This window comes from Clinocottus analis, unplaced genomic scaffold, assembly GCF_023055335.1.
Source record: "Clinocottus analis isolate CAN_PGR_092001 unplaced genomic scaffold, fCliAna1.0.p SCAF_66, whole genome shotgun sequence".
NCBI lineage: Eukaryota > Metazoa > Chordata > Actinopteri > Perciformes > Cottidae > Clinocottus > Clinocottus analis.
The window spans coordinates 289,322-304,321 of NW_027176225.1; the positions used below are offsets into that span (position 1 = coordinate 289,322).

General features: G+C 46.1%; 3 protein-coding genes across 3 annotated transcripts in view; 2 read left to right on the top strand and 1 right to left on the bottom strand.

Moving 5' to 3' along the window:
• LOC137804829 (growth factor receptor-bound protein 2-like) overlaps positions 1-1,191 on the top strand; it is a 5,107-nt gene extending 3,916 nt beyond the window's left edge. The window contains exon 7 of the mRNA XM_068604239.1: positions 267-1,191. Coding sequence (XP_068460340.1) covers positions 267-428 — 162 coding nt within the window. The 3' untranslated portion in view covers positions 429-1,191. The remainder of the gene's footprint in view (positions 1-266) is intronic.
• Positions 1,192-2,335: 1,144 nt separating this feature from the next.
• LOC137804830 (protein FAM83F-like) overlaps positions 2,336-15,000 on the top strand; it is a 13,591-nt gene continuing 926 nt past the window's right edge. The window contains exons 1-5 of the mRNA XM_068604240.1: positions 2,336-2,884; positions 4,994-5,161; positions 5,833-5,954; positions 6,481-7,223; positions 7,737-7,882. Of these exons, the coding sequence (XP_068460341.1) occupies positions 2,405-2,884; positions 4,994-5,161; positions 5,833-5,954; positions 6,481-7,223; positions 7,737-7,780 (1,557 nt within the window). The 5' untranslated portion in view covers positions 2,336-2,404 and the 3' untranslated portion in view covers positions 7,781-7,882. The remainder of the gene's footprint in view (positions 2,885-4,993; positions 5,162-5,832; positions 5,955-6,480; positions 7,224-7,736; positions 7,883-15,000) is intronic.
• LOC137804831 (cytohesin-4-like) overlaps positions 9,511-15,000 on the bottom strand; it is an 8,093-nt gene continuing 2,603 nt past the window's right edge. The window contains exons 4-12 of the mRNA XM_068604241.1: positions 14,825-14,943; positions 14,576-14,656; positions 14,035-14,147; positions 13,621-13,769; positions 12,219-12,330; positions 11,764-11,840; positions 11,180-11,251; positions 10,897-11,051; positions 9,511-10,192 (exon numbers count right to left, since the gene is read on the bottom strand). Of these exons, the coding sequence (XP_068460342.1) occupies positions 10,111-10,192; positions 10,897-11,051; positions 11,180-11,251; positions 11,764-11,840; positions 12,219-12,330; positions 13,621-13,769; positions 14,035-14,147; positions 14,576-14,656; positions 14,825-14,943 (960 nt within the window). The 3' untranslated portion in view covers positions 9,511-10,110. The remainder of the gene's footprint in view (positions 10,193-10,896; positions 11,052-11,179; positions 11,252-11,763; positions 11,841-12,218; positions 12,331-13,620; positions 13,770-14,034; positions 14,148-14,575; positions 14,657-14,824; positions 14,944-15,000) is intronic.

Genomic DNA, 15,000 nt, shown 5'->3' on the forward strand with positions numbered 1-15,000 from the left:
ACACGTGACAACTAGACAGGTAACATCTAGACAGGTAACAACTAGACAGGTAACACCCGACAGGTAAAAACAGCTTTGTCTTCCTCCTCCCCCTCCTCCTCCTCCTCCTCTTCCTCCTCCTCCTCCCCTTCCTCCTCCTCCTCCTCCTCCGCCTCCTCTTCCTCCCCTTCCTCCTCCTCCTCTTCCTCCTCCTCCTGCTCCTCCTCCTCCGCCTCCTCCTCTTCCTCCTCCTCCTCCGCCTCCTCCTCCTCCTCCTCTTCCTCCAGGTCAGAGCCATGTACAGTTTCCACGCCGAGGAGACGGACGAGCTGGCGTTCGATGTCGGTGACGTCATCTCGGTGCTGGAGTGCTCCGACCCGGCCTGGTGGAGCGGCCGCGTCGGAGGCCGAACCGGGCTGTTCCCCTCCAACTACACCCGACCCGTCTGAGGAGCGTTCACACCCGACTACACCCGACTACATCCAACTACAGCTGACTACACCCGACTACACCCAACTACATCCAACTACATCCAACTACACCCGACTACACCCAACTACACCCGACTACACCCAACTACATCCAACTACATCCAACTACATCCAACTACACCCGACTACACCCAACTACACCCGACTACACCCAACTACACCCGACTACACCCAACTACATCCAACTACAGCTGACTACATCCAACTACATCCAACTACACCCAACTACACCCAACTACACCCGACTACATACAACTACATCCAACTACAGCTGACTACATCCAACTACATCCAACTACACCCAACTACACCCAACTACACCCGACTACATACAACTACATCCAACTACAGCTGACTACACCCGACTACATCCAACTACATCCAACTACAGCTGACTACACCCAACTACACCCAACTACATACACCCGACTACACCCGACTACATCTGACTACATCTGACTACATACACCCAACTACACCATCTACACCCGACCCGTCTGAGCAGCGTTCACATCCTTTTATGTTGGTTTACGTTTTTTCAGGCAGTTATTTTGTTTCCGTTTTTGTTTATTTGTTTGTTTTCAGATTCTGTTGCTCTTTTTATTTGATGGATGTGTCCGTTGCCTTCATGGTGTGCTCCTCTTGTATTGTAGTTTACTGGTATTTAACTTGTGTATTACTATACTTTGCTCCTCTGGAGAGTACTTTGTCAAACTTTTTAAAAGGTTATTATTATTATTATTATTATTATTATTATTAGTGTTCACGTCTCACCTCATTAACCCTCAACGTCCCTGAACGATGAACAGCTTGAAAACATCTGTCAGCTGTTAAGAATAAAACATTTAAACAAAACACGTCGTTTTTAAATTCTTCTGTTTTTGATGGAACAGGGAGGAGCCTGAATATTGACAGTAAATATATGAATACATCATTTTCAACTGTCCTGTAAAATGGAGGAAAGTACTGCTGAGTACATAGTGTTTAGAAGTACATCCGTTATGTTCTCATATGTTTGGATGACAACATTTAATCTGATGAACTATTTAACTGTTGATACTTTAAAGCAACATTTTATCAATATGTTTGTAAAAACTGTACAAAAACAAATTAAACAACATGTAGGACTCGGTCAGCGGGTTCAGGGTCATGACCTCAGCTGTTTGTTTGATATGAGTATTGAGTTATTTTACTCATATTGTTTAATCATTCGAGTTTGCTTATTCAGGTTTGATTTGTTTTATATATTTGGATGTCTTTGATGGTTAGTTTAATTATTTATAGTTGTTTATTTTCTTTGATTAATTAGACAAACTGCTCAAAGTCACGACTCAGAAGATATTATGAAACTAACAGAGGGTTTGTGAGCCTTGGCTAAATATGTAGATGCCAAAAACAACAACATCTAACTTGCAAAAGTTACAAAAAGCATTAAAGTTGTTAAACAATACAAACTGATCAATAACCGGATGAAGGATCCTCTTCCGGCTCTGGGTCGTGAGGCTCGCCTCAGTGAGCTGGACATGTCCTTACAGCTTCTGCTGCCTTCAGGTTCCCTCTGTACGTTTGTAACTCTGCATGCGGAAAGCCGAAACGTCAGGAAAAATAACAAAATATTACATTTTTGCATTGGAACGGTGAGGTTTTGGTGCAGATGTCAAACAATAACAACAACAACAACAACAACAACAACAACAACAACAACAACAGAGCATTGTGACGTTGTTCTCCCTTTGTAGACGTTGTGTTGCCTTCATTCTAGAGCTAGTTATTCCCTTTGCTCGTGAAGGCAACATCTATCCGCCAGCCCCACCTCTCTCCCACCCGGACAGGTGAGAAAACTTTCCCAGCGATGTGTTTATGACTTTGTTTACCTTCACGGGGAGCCGCTCGTTTCTGTTGAAGCAGAGCTCCAGGAGCGCGGGCCGACAGCCATGGCCGAGTCCCAGCTCACGTGCATGGAGGACGGCCACATCGGAGTCAAAGTCCCGGAGTCCCGACCGGAGTTCTACTACAGCGAGGAGCAGCGCGCGGCCGTGGAGGAGCTGCTGCGGAACGGGGACGGCGCCTTCAAGACGCGCCTGAAGGACGACGACATGAAGGACTTCCTGTCGGCCAGAGAGGTGAAGCTGGTGGTGAGCTCCTTCCGGCGGTACGAGCTGGCCGGTGCCGGTGACGCGCAGCCGGCCGGAGCCGCCGGCGGCAAAGCCACCGACGCGGACTCCGGGGTCCACTCCACCTACTGGCCAAACATGTCGGACACCGAGGTGCCGCCGCTGGACATCGGCTGGCCGAGCGGGGGCGCGGGGTTCTTCAGAGGGGTCACGCGCGTGGCCGTGCACACGCACCCGCCCAAAGACAACGGACCGCACATCAAAGAGGTGGTGCGGCGGCTCATCCAGGAGGCCAGTAAGGTGAGCGGGGTTATGATGACGTCATGGTTTATGACCGTCCAGCACGTCATCTATTTGCTTCAAACTGATTAAATCAGTCAGAATGGAGTGTTCTAGATTAGAATAAATCAGAGAGAGAGAGAGAGAGAGAGAGACAGGGAGGGAGGGGGGGAGGGAGAGAGGGAGAAGGAGAGGGGGAGAGAGAGAGAGAGAGAGAGAGAGAGAGAGAGAGAGAGAGAGAGAGAGAGAGAGAGAGAGTTAAAGCCTCCAGACAATGTCCTTCATTCACGCTGAGTTTGAAAAATGTCATCAAAAGTCATAGAAATTTCGTTTAAAATTGTGGAAATCTGGTCAAAAGTAGTAGAAATTTGATTAAATAAATGGAAATTTGGTTCAAAATCATGGAAATGTGGTTTAAAATCATGTGTATTTGGTCTAAAGTCATGTGACTGCAGTGGTCAGGATGTCTGGACCCTGCTGAGCTGCAGGACGTCCTGTTGAACAGCAGCTGGACGGACGCACGCCGGCGCCCTCTGGCAACGCCAAGCTGCGTTCAGGGAAACACCCTGTGACTGGCTGGGACACACGCACACACACACACACACACACACACACACACACACACACACACACACACACACACACACACACACGGTGTGTTTGAGTTGCCCATCGTCATGTTTACTCGTGGACTGCCAGAGCTGTGCTGAGTCATCTGCTCCCAGTAACAGAGACTCTCTCTCTCCAGTCAGGCACAATGGAGATAATGCATGTTGAGCAACCAGTTCCCAGAAATGCATTGTGGGAACCGGTTGTCGTGTTGCCTCCTGCTGCTCGATTACAGTGCACGTCTCCTTCTCTGCTCAACAGAAACACATTTGTTGCACATTTTAAGAGAGACTTTTTTTTTGTCCTCCCATGACTCAGCTTTTCTGGGAACAGTGGAAGAACTCAAGCTCGTCCTTTAACTCTCTGTACTCAACTTTAACTCTCTGTAGTCGTCCTTTAACTCTCTGTACTCAACTTTAACTCTCTGTACTCAACTTTAACTCTCTGTAGTCGTCCTTTAACTCTCTGTACTCAACTTTAACTCTCTGTACTCAACTTTAACTCTCTGTAGTCAACTTTAACTCTCTGTACTCAACTTTAACTCTCTGTACTCAACTTTAACTCTCTGTACTCAACTTTAACTCTCTGTACTCAACTTTAACTCTCTGTACTCAACTTTAACTCTCTGTAGTCAACTTTAACTCTCTGTACTCAACTTTAACTCTCTGTAGTCAACTTTAACTCTCTGTAGTCAACTTTAACTCTCTGTACTCAACTTTAACTCTCTGTACTCAACTTTAACTCTCTGTAGTCAACTTTAACTCTCTGTACTCAACTTTAACTCTCTGTACTCAACTTTAACTCTCTGTACTCAACTTTAACTCTCTGTAGTCAACTTTAACTCTCTGTACTCAACTTTAACTCTCTGTAGTCAACTTTAACTCTCTGTACTCAACTTTAACTCTCTGTACTCAACTTTAACTCTCTGTACTCAACTTTAACTCTCTGTACTCAACTTTAACTCTCTGTACTCAACTTTAACTCTCTGTACTCAACTTTAACTCTCTGTAGTCAACTTTAACTCTCTGTACTCAACTTTAACTCTCTGTACTCAACTTTAACTCTCTGTACTCAACTTTAACTCTCTGTAGTCAACTTTAACTCTCTGTACTCAACTTTAACTCTCTGTACTCAACTTTAACTCTCTGTAGTCATCCTTTAACTCTCTGTACTCAACTTTAACTCTCTGTTGTTGAGCTTTAACTCTTTGTAGTCGTCCTCCCTCAGACGTTCCTGAGCCGCTCATGTGGACTCACAAAGCTGCTGGCTTCTTTGTTCACTGCCTAATTAGACATTTTATATTTCTCATATATATATATATATGTATATATATATATATATATATATATATGTATATATATATATATATATATATATATATATATATATATATATGCGCGTGGTGGAATAGATGTGTTTTTTTGATATGCTTGAAGAGGTCAGCAGAGGCTGGTGTTTTTGGGGTCAGCTGTTCACGGAGCAGCGTATGAATATGAGTTTCTGCTGCCGGTCCTCTTGCAGGCGATCGCCATCGTGATGGACATGCTCACGGACGTCCAGATCCTGCAGGACCTGATGGACGCGGCCTCCCGGCGCTCCGTGCCCGTCTACGTCCTGCTGGATCACCAGGGCGTGCCGCACTTCCTGGACATCTGCTCCCGGCTGAAGATGGGCTCGCAGCACCTTCGGGTAAGACGGTACTTTGACAAAATGGGGGATGAGTTTAGCAGAGATTTATTGATTTATTGTTCCGTACTGAGCGTGATGTGAATACTTTCACGACGCACAGCGTTTCAACCCGAGCAAATACTTTAGTCAAAGAGGGCCGACAGAAGAATGTCGATCAAGCAGTTTGTACACTTGATGCTCTAAACTCAGGAGCTAGTCTGGGAGCCAAAGCCACATGAAAGAGCTGAATCCGGAAAGATACCAGAAATTAATGACATGCCACAAGGAACAAGGAAGTAAAGAAAAGGTTAGAGTCTAAAAGTTCTGCTTAAGAGTAACTTCACTGTTCACTAAAGCTACATATTTCAGCCTTGTTTAAAGTTGAGTAAAACGTAGCTTGAACTCTATTGGTCAGCTAATGTCTGTGTATAAAATATAAGAAGTGGACGTACTCACCAGAGGAGCCGCCCCCTGGTGGTCAGGAGAGAGAATGCAGCTTTAACACATGAAGCTTTGGCTTCGTTAGACATCAGGACTTGTTAAGCAAACAATTACCGTATTTTTATGGAAATGGTTCCTGACATTGTCACATTCAACATAAACTATCATCAGTAACGTAGTTGGTAGTTGGTATCATGCTGACGGTGGCGTCGTCCTGTCACCTGGTCTGACTGTGAGCCTTTGTCACGCAGAACATCAGAACCAGAACTCTTGAGGGAACTGGCTTCGGTTTGTCCTTCGGCAGACTTCCCGGTTCACTCTGTAACAAGTACATGCTGGTCGACGGGGACAAAGTCGTGTTTGGTTCGTACAGGTGAGGTCTCATCCTTTTATGCAGCGTCTGTTTCCTCTACTTGTGAATAAAATGTGTGTTTGTTTGTCTTAAGAAACTAGCAAACAGTACCCTGGATTATTGTACTGATACAACCTAAAAACCAGCCCAGTGTTTCCAACTCTTTCCCAATAAAAACAAGCACAAGCTCCAAAAGTTGGTAAATGTGATCAAGTAGTTGAAGCAAGAACGTCACACAATGTAAGAAACCAACGTTTTGAACAAATTCAAAGGTTTGGTGGCGTTGGAGTTCATTCAAAGTCATTATTATTCATCCACGTCCATCAATAATTGAGGTGATATGTTGTGGTTAAAAAGATATGGCCTACGGACAATGACACAAAAAAAATCAACATTCAAAGCTAGTAATGAACTGGAATGACCCTTCAATGCCTGGAACTCCCATCGTCCGCATGTCTCGTTGCTCTTGTGTTTTCCATATATTGACCTTGCTGTAAATGACTCGCAGGATCCAGTGAACTCTTGCTGAACTTGTTCTCCGTCCCAGTTTTTCCTGGTCCACGTCCCGCATGGACCGCAACATGATCACCGTGATGACGGGGCAGGTGGTCGACTTCTTCGACCGCGACTTCCGCGAGCTCTACGCCGTCTCTGAGGAGCTGGACCTCTACAAGGAGTTCCACGTCAGCCCGCCTGCCGCCGCGGCGCCGCTGCGCTCCCGGGTGGGCAGCTTGCGGCCGCCTCTACCGGCGACCACGTCCCGCTTCCAGGTGAGCCTCGGGGATTCACGCAACGCCGCCATCCAGGTGCCGGCGCACAAATACTACAACCCCAAGTACTCACTGGCGTTCGGGACCCTGCCGCGTCCGCCGGGGTCCCTGCAGGGGCCGGGACCCACCAGGGCGTCGGCTCTGGCTGAGGTTCCCGGGGAGGTGGACCCGGGGAGGCCGCGGGTGGCCAGCAGTCTAAGGGAGGACCGGATGAGTCCACTGCCCTCGGACGACCTGGGCGAAAGCTTCAAGAAGCCCAACAGAGTCACGCAGGACAAGAAGGGGCGGGTCGGGTGGAGGCAGAAGTTCTCCAAGAAACCTAGCAGCAAGGAAATTTTGGACAGCATGGAGGGCAGCGGTGCGCCCGCTTCACCGAGAGAAACCGACAGGGCCGAAGAGGACGAGGACAACTTTGAGGTTGTCGTGAAATCTCCACCCAAATGGAGGATTAAGAAGCCACCGAAACTGGGCCTGAGGGCGGACTCCGAGCAAACTATCAACAAGGCTCAGGACAAGGAGGGTAAGTCAGGAAAACAGTGGTTCACTACCACAACTCACAAGACAATCTGCAGGAGGAAATGATGATGTTGTCTCTAATGTAGAAAGAAATCCTCCTCGGCTCAATCATAATCTGTAGACATTTGCAACAGTGGGTCAGAAGTTGTCTTTTCGGCGATCCTCCGGTATGCCTTAAATGCTGGATTGGTTATCGGCACCGACATCGCCTGAACATTTTTCTCAGATTCACTCTGCTGAGGAGAAACAACTCGTCACTCGCTCTCGTCATCCTGCCACGATGACGAGAGCGAGCTCAGAGTGTAACGTTAGCCGGAACTAGCTTGCAAAATGGCGGCAATTTGGGAAAAACTAGAGATCACAAAAGAAAGTTCTCCGGTGTTCTGTATGGAATATATAATATAACATGCCTGCAGGCATCCTCTATGGATGCTGACCGATGAATTCCTCACAATGACCTCGTTCTTCTCACCGATCTCTCCCTCTGATGACATCACTGTTGTTTCTCTTCTCAAAGGTGTTAAAGGTCGTCGTCAGGCTAAAGAATGCTGCGTGTCCTGAGGTGATCCACGGAGTGGACTCCGGCCCGAAAGAGCGACTTCCTTCCCGCTCACCTTTCCACTACCTTTCCAGCGCCTTGGAGGGAAAAAAGACCAAATGAATGTACAGTTCTCGTGTAGTTTTAATGTGTTTAGTGCGAGAATTTTAAAATGTCTGATCGGTACGCTTTAGGGGGCAGAGAGGCTCAATGAGATCGTCGCTCGTGATGGAGTTGGTCGCGCTTGTTTCTTTTTGGTTTTACTTCTGCAAACAGAGGTTGTGTTCAGGGAGCCAGAGAATCTAAAGGAAGCACTGGTCTGAGGTTCTAAAGATCACAGGTGGGTCAGAGCCTCTCTGAAAGGACTTTATGAGGCTTTTCCCCGACGACTCTCCAACCTGTGGAAGCAAAAATTAAATAAAAATGTAGCTGTGATAATACAGAAAGTCAGAATTATGAGATTAAAAGTAAAAAAGCTTTATTAAACCTTTATTTTGTATTATCACAGCTACATTTTCTTTTTCTTTTATTTCCTGCAATGATCTTCTATACCCACTAAACCAGAGGAAGGTTTTACAATCGTCCAGCGTCACGCGTGTGCAATACTGTTCTGCTCTCTTGGCAGTGCAATAATAATGCAAAGTGTTTATTTCAATGTCCTTTTGACACACGTTGACGTTGTGGGTATCACCTCTACGGTGTGTTCAACACATGTTTTTTTATTTTTTATAAAAGCCTGCAGGAAACTGTCAGATTTACACCTCTGTTCTCTTCATTGAAATTCTAACTTTGTTTTGTTTCAAACTGGATGCATGGCCTCGGTGGTGGCGCCACCTGCTGGTGAGACTCGGCAGCACTGCAACGTTTAAAAGGTGGAAGCCGGATGAAGGCGCTGCGCGAACCAGCCGCTAGCTGCCTCTCTCTCTCTCTCTCTCTCTCTCTCTCTCTCTCTCTCTCTCTCTCTCTCTCTCTCTCTCTCTCTCAGAGAGGAACCACAGAGCTGGTGGAAACTCAGGGGGATGTGGTGCAACACTGAAACAGGAAGTCAGAGCTGCAGCAGGAAGAGGCGTTAACTAGTTTCTAGACTAGTTTTAGTGGCACGAAGATTTGTTATTTCCTGTTTTCGTCGTCAAGCTGAATGCTGAAATTAAACCAATAAGTTTACAGTAAATACTTCAGATGAGATCTTTAGTCCAAGACGGTCTGGAGGAAGAAGATTATTTATATATATATATATATATATATATATATATATATATATATATATAGTTTTATTAACATTTGATAGAATTTTTTTCCAATGTGGTCTGGACCTGTTTCACTCTGAAATACAATAGTTTGACAGGAACTAGATGTCTAAAATGTGTTTACCTTTCCAACCAAAGTTTAGGTTTAAACCAAAATAAGCGACATCGAGAACAACACGTCTACTCTTCATGATTATTGATCTCATGAAGACGACCGGAGGAAGCTCTTCATACCTCCTTATTGCAGTAAATGTATAAAAGTATGGTTTCTGAACCACAAAGAGGTTTAGGAGTTTCACCCTTAAAGAGGCACATGAGCATATAAACACACACACACACACACACACACACACACACACACACACACACACACAGTACATATGAGAAAGCAGTGTGTGGTCTGATGGTTTCAGAAAGCGTTGATGCAGAAACGCAGCTGTCATTTTGTTGCTTTCACCAGAAACAGGATTCATTCTCAGGCGTCAACAAGCTGTAGAACTCTGTTTTTAATTAAATAATTCAAAGGAACATAAACATAAGGTAGAGCTGAAACATGTCTTTCATATATTACAGTGCACACGTGGCAATATGACTCGATATGGTTCAATGTGATGAAATATATCTGTATGTACAAAATGGAGCCCTAAAGTAGGGAGGCGGAGTGTTCGCTGCCCTCAGGCCGTGTGAGATCTGTGAGGAAGCTGAGACTCGACTTCCTCTTTTTGCTGCTGTTGCGTACAGAACCTCTGCCGGGACGCCGAGCGCTTGATTTGTCTTCCTGATCCTGGAAACTAAAGTAAAGCGGGTCAGACGTCAAACCCAAAGAAAATCGACTTCTCGTCGGCAGATAATTAAACATGGACGCGTTCTTGTGGCTTTGTTAGTTTGGCGCTGAAAGTGTGAAGCGACAAAAGTGAGTCATGGTTTTCCCCTCTGACCCCGTTGAGCTCAGCCCGTGAAAAAGAGAAGTGGAAAGAGAAGTCTCTCTTTTAGCCCGGACGCCCGGATGCCTCAGGCCTGCAGAGGCCTCGCCCGCTGGTGTTTCATACAACGTCAGCACCACTGTGCTGCAGTGCTTTAAATGTCCTGAGGGGGCGCCACACCGCTCAGTCCTGAGGAGCTTGGTTGATCACCTTCTTCTTACGGACCGAGACCAGGTCGTAGAACGGGTCCTTGGTGATGCTCGCCCTGTCGGAAGTAAAAGAAGAGAGGCAGCTTCGTTAGTGTGTGTGTGTGTCTGTGTGTGTGTGTGTGTGTGTCTGTGTGTGTGTGTGTGTGTGTGTGTGTTTATCACACTGTCGTCATGAGGACCGATTGCACACCAAATAGCGGGGACACTTCTGCATTGTGAGGACGCTCGGCCTCACCACAAAAACTAAATGTAGGCCGATCTTTTTAGCTCTTGAACCTTAGAAGACTAACGTTATAAATAGTCACATTATCACTATTGTCGGTATATTTCACCCCATATAATGCACCTGATGAATGTACTTCTCATCAAAATATATTTAAATACAACAATACAAGGCAAGTTGAAGTGCTCTTCCTTTATTTTAGCCTATAAAACTATAAACAGGTATCATGTAGGACCCTGAAAAAAGGCTTAAAATCGGGTGAAAAATTGGGGAATCGTCAATAAAACATGATACAAATTCAAACAAGCACCTCTTCCGCCCACACAGAGACCGCACATAAGAGTAAAAAACATTTGAATAACAACCGGTCGTCCGGCCTAGTGACGGAGCTATGGACTGGTTCTTTGGTCCACACGTTGGGGTCACTTCAGGCTCAACAAGGGCAGCACAGATGTTCCTGGCACACGAGTCTGCTTCAATGTCTCCGACTGTGTCTGCTTGTGTGGCGTTATGTTGCTGTTTGTTGTGCGGTCTGACCTGATGGCCTCGATCCAGGAGTCTCTCTCCTCCGCGCCGGCAGCACAGATGGTGTAGGACTGGTGCTTCCCCTCCACCACCCGGCCGTCCGTCTCCGTTTTACACGCCTTGATCTTCTGCCCTCTGCTGTTGGGGTTGTACAGCTCCAGACAGTACTGGACCACACCGGAGAAATGCAGCGATTAATCTAAGAATCCTCAAACCTGTCGACCTGACTCGAGGTCCACCGCGTTCAGAAACGATGCAACAGAGCTGGGCCACGCGTCGGCTGACGATGTCGTACCGGTTTGCGAGGATATGGCACTTCTCTCACGCACAGGTTCTCCAGAGGGATGATGCCTCGGGGCTCTTTATCCTGCAGACGGATGGACAAGAGGCGGGTCAAGACCATTTCTTTCTTGTTCCCTAAGATCTCAGTGTCTTAATCTGGATGTTTGGAAGTAATTTGTGTCTCAAGGGAGAGAATCATTTTCAATTTTTAAATTCAGCAACAAATCTGTGTAAAAGTGATATCAGCCCAAAAAGTCCTGCAACCTCTTATGAGACAAATTAGGGCATGGGAATGACCTTCATGTACTTTGAAGCTCCTTCACACTCACAATATATTTGAATGAATTAATCAATTCATAATTCATGATCTAGCACAACTTGACACACTTTTGAGCATCTCAAAGTCAGGTACCCAGCTTTTAGAAGCTTTTAGAAGCTTTTAGAAGGTGTAAACTAGAGCATGTTATGTATTGTTGAGCTGCTATCGCCCCTAAAGATCCTCTGCCCTCCATAAATGTGTCTGTAAAGAGGGAGGAGATGGAGGACAGTCTGCTGGAAAGACTTTCAGACGGACAGCGCGTCCAACGGGAGCCTCACGGTGGTGAACTCAAAGTAGTAGAGGCAGTTGTCGGTCAGGATGAACCATCGCCTCTTCCACGTCTTGACCCGACCTCCTGAGGTACAGAGAAAGCACACAATGAAGATGTGTTCATGCACTTTGTTGTTGTTGTGCTGTCAGTTGTCAGTAGAAACTGAGGGGGGATTGTGTAACTTGACAGCAAGATGACCAAACAGACATTCTGTGGTCATGTGTGAGAAGTTAAACTTCTGCAACACAGCAGGTAGACTACGTCATTGGGTCATTTTCTGACTGCTTCCTCTGTACTTTCCTGTTGTCGGTCTCGCAGCTCCGTGAGAGACGCTGGTGCAGGCGTACACCTCCTCTCATGTGGTTTACAGATGTTGAGCTTGATAAACTATTTTAGAAAACCTGAGTGACTCACAATGAGCCAAACAGACACAGGCAACCTCAGAGAGGCATTTATTTGTACCAAGTTTCAGGAGCCATCCTTCCCGGTCGGGGTTGAAGAAGGTGTGAGTCAGGTCGTTCCCGTCGTCCTCTGGGATTTTGAAAGGCTCACTGCGAATGCTCTCGTACAGTTTCTGAGAAGAAACGCAGTCAGATGAGTGAACAGAAGAAAGACAGCGAGCTGAAGCCTGAACCACCACCACAGGAAAGCAAACGCAAACTTTACACACCTCAACACGGCTCAACACATCTCAACACGCCTCAACACGCCTCAACACGCCTCAACACGCCTCAACACGCCTCAACACGCCTCAACACGCCTCAACACGGCTCAACACGCCTAAAGACGCCTCAACACGCCTCAACACGCCTCAACACACCTCAACACGCCTCAACACACCTCAACACACCTCAACACACCTCAACACATCTCAACACGCCTCAACACACCTCAACACGCCTCAACACACCTCAACACGCCTCAACACACCTCAACACGCCTCAACACGCCTCAACACGTCCAGACAACGAGCGTCTAGCCGCTGACTGGACTGCAGAGGGATCTATATGTATCTATATCTATATCTATATAGATATATCTATATCTATATCTATATAGATATATCTATATCTATATAGATATAGATCGATAGATAGATAGATAGATATATATATATATATATATATATATATATATATATATATATATATATATATATATATATATATATATATATATATATATATATTCCGGGTGAGGTGGTGATGGAGAGATAGTGAAATTATACTTTCAAGCAGAGAAAGTATCACGTTTTATGTAGTTTTACATTCATCTTTTGATACATTTTAAATGTATTTTTTTACCGTTACTGTGTTCCTTACAGAACTTTTTTACGTTACTTTCTTACTTTGTTACTTTGTTACTTTGTTACCTTGTTACTTTCTTACTTTGTTACCTTGTTACTTTGTTACTTTGTTACGTGATTTTGTTGCTTTAACTCATCATGTCACAACATAAACCTCATCTTGTGTTTCTGACAGCGTGAAACTGACATGAAACTATAGTTTTGTTAAAAACCTTCAACGTGATTTCCAGAAACGAACAATGACAACATTATTTGTGGAAGTCGACGTGTGCGCCTGACGTCTTGTTTTGGACAGGCTCCACGCACTGAACGTGAACCTGTACATGATCGTGTCATGATCGTGTCGTGATCGTGTCATGATCGTGACACGATCGCGTCGTGATCGCGTCGTGATCGCGTCGTGATCGCGTCGTGATCACGTCATGATCGCGTCATGATCGCGTCATGATCGTGTCATGATCGCGTCATGATCGTGTCGTGATCGTGACATGATCGCGTCATGATCGCGTCATGATCGCGTCATGATCGCGTCATGATTGGGTGGATGTTCCTTCTCACCGACAGCAGGTCGCCGGGCAGATCCTCCCCGTTGTTGATGCCTCGGTTCATGGAGACGAAGCGCTCCAGAGGGGTCTTGTCCTTCACGTTGGGGTTGTGGAGGCTGGTGTTCAGCATGATGATGGCAAAGGACAGGATGTAGCAGGTGTCTGGTGTGACAGAGAAGGACACACACACACACACACACACACACACACACACACACACACACACAAAGAGTTAAAGACAGCTACATAATGGTCGTCGTATCGATTGTGACGGATACAGAATCGGTGAAGAGAGACAGATCTGGAAAGAAAAAAGAAGTGAAAGTCAGAGAGGCAAACAGAGACGTAGCCATTAAAACACACACACACACACACACACACACACACACACGGCCCAGAGAGGAAGTGAGGTGTGTTCAGCGCTCACCGGTGGACTGGAAGACGTCGGCGTTGCAGTCGCAGTAGCGCGTGGCGAAGGCCTCCATCATGCGGTCGATCTTCTGGGCCTCGCCGGGCAGACGGAAGCTCCACAGGAACTGTCTGTCACAGGATCACCACGGCAACGTGAACCTCTGCATGGTTACTGCACACTGAGTCAGACCAAACATCTGGAACGCTCTCAGGACGCGTCACGCACACGGAGAACAACGGAGAACGCGACGGAACACAGTAACGGAACAAAGAAACAAAGTAACGGAACACAGTAACGGAACAAAGAAACAAAGTAACGGAACACAGTAACGGAACAAAGTAACGGAACACAGTAACGGAACAAAGTAACGGAACAAAGTAACGGAACAAAGAAACAAAGTAACGGAACAAAGTAACGGAACAAAGAAACAAAGTAACGGAACACAGTAACAGAACACAGTAACACAGTAACGTAATAAGGTAACAAAGTATTGTTTCTGTTCAGTCTGAGTGAGGATGACGATGATGGTGGTGGTGATGATGAAGAGGGATCTGACCTGAGGGCCTGGACCAGGTTGAGGTCGGAGAACTCGTGCAGCTCCACGAAGGCCTTCAGCGTCTGGAGGTGGAGCTCCTCCCTGTGGAGCAGAGGAACATCTTCATCTCCCTCTGGTGGACCCTCCTCCTCTTCATCACTCTCATTCTTTCCTTTCTTTCGTCCCATTATCAATCTCTTCTTCTTGCTTTAGCGACCCGTTTATTCTCTTTCCCCCTTTTGCTTATCTCCTCTTCCTCCTCTTCCTCACCTTTCTCCAAGAAATTCTCCAATAGCTGTTTTGTTGAGTCCCTCCTCCTTGTAGAGGAACTCTGCGATGGACTGAGCACTTCCATCCAGCAGCTTATGCTCCACCAGGTAGTTCATGCCCTGCACACACACACACACACACACACACACACACACACGTTAGTTTACTGTTTTTTT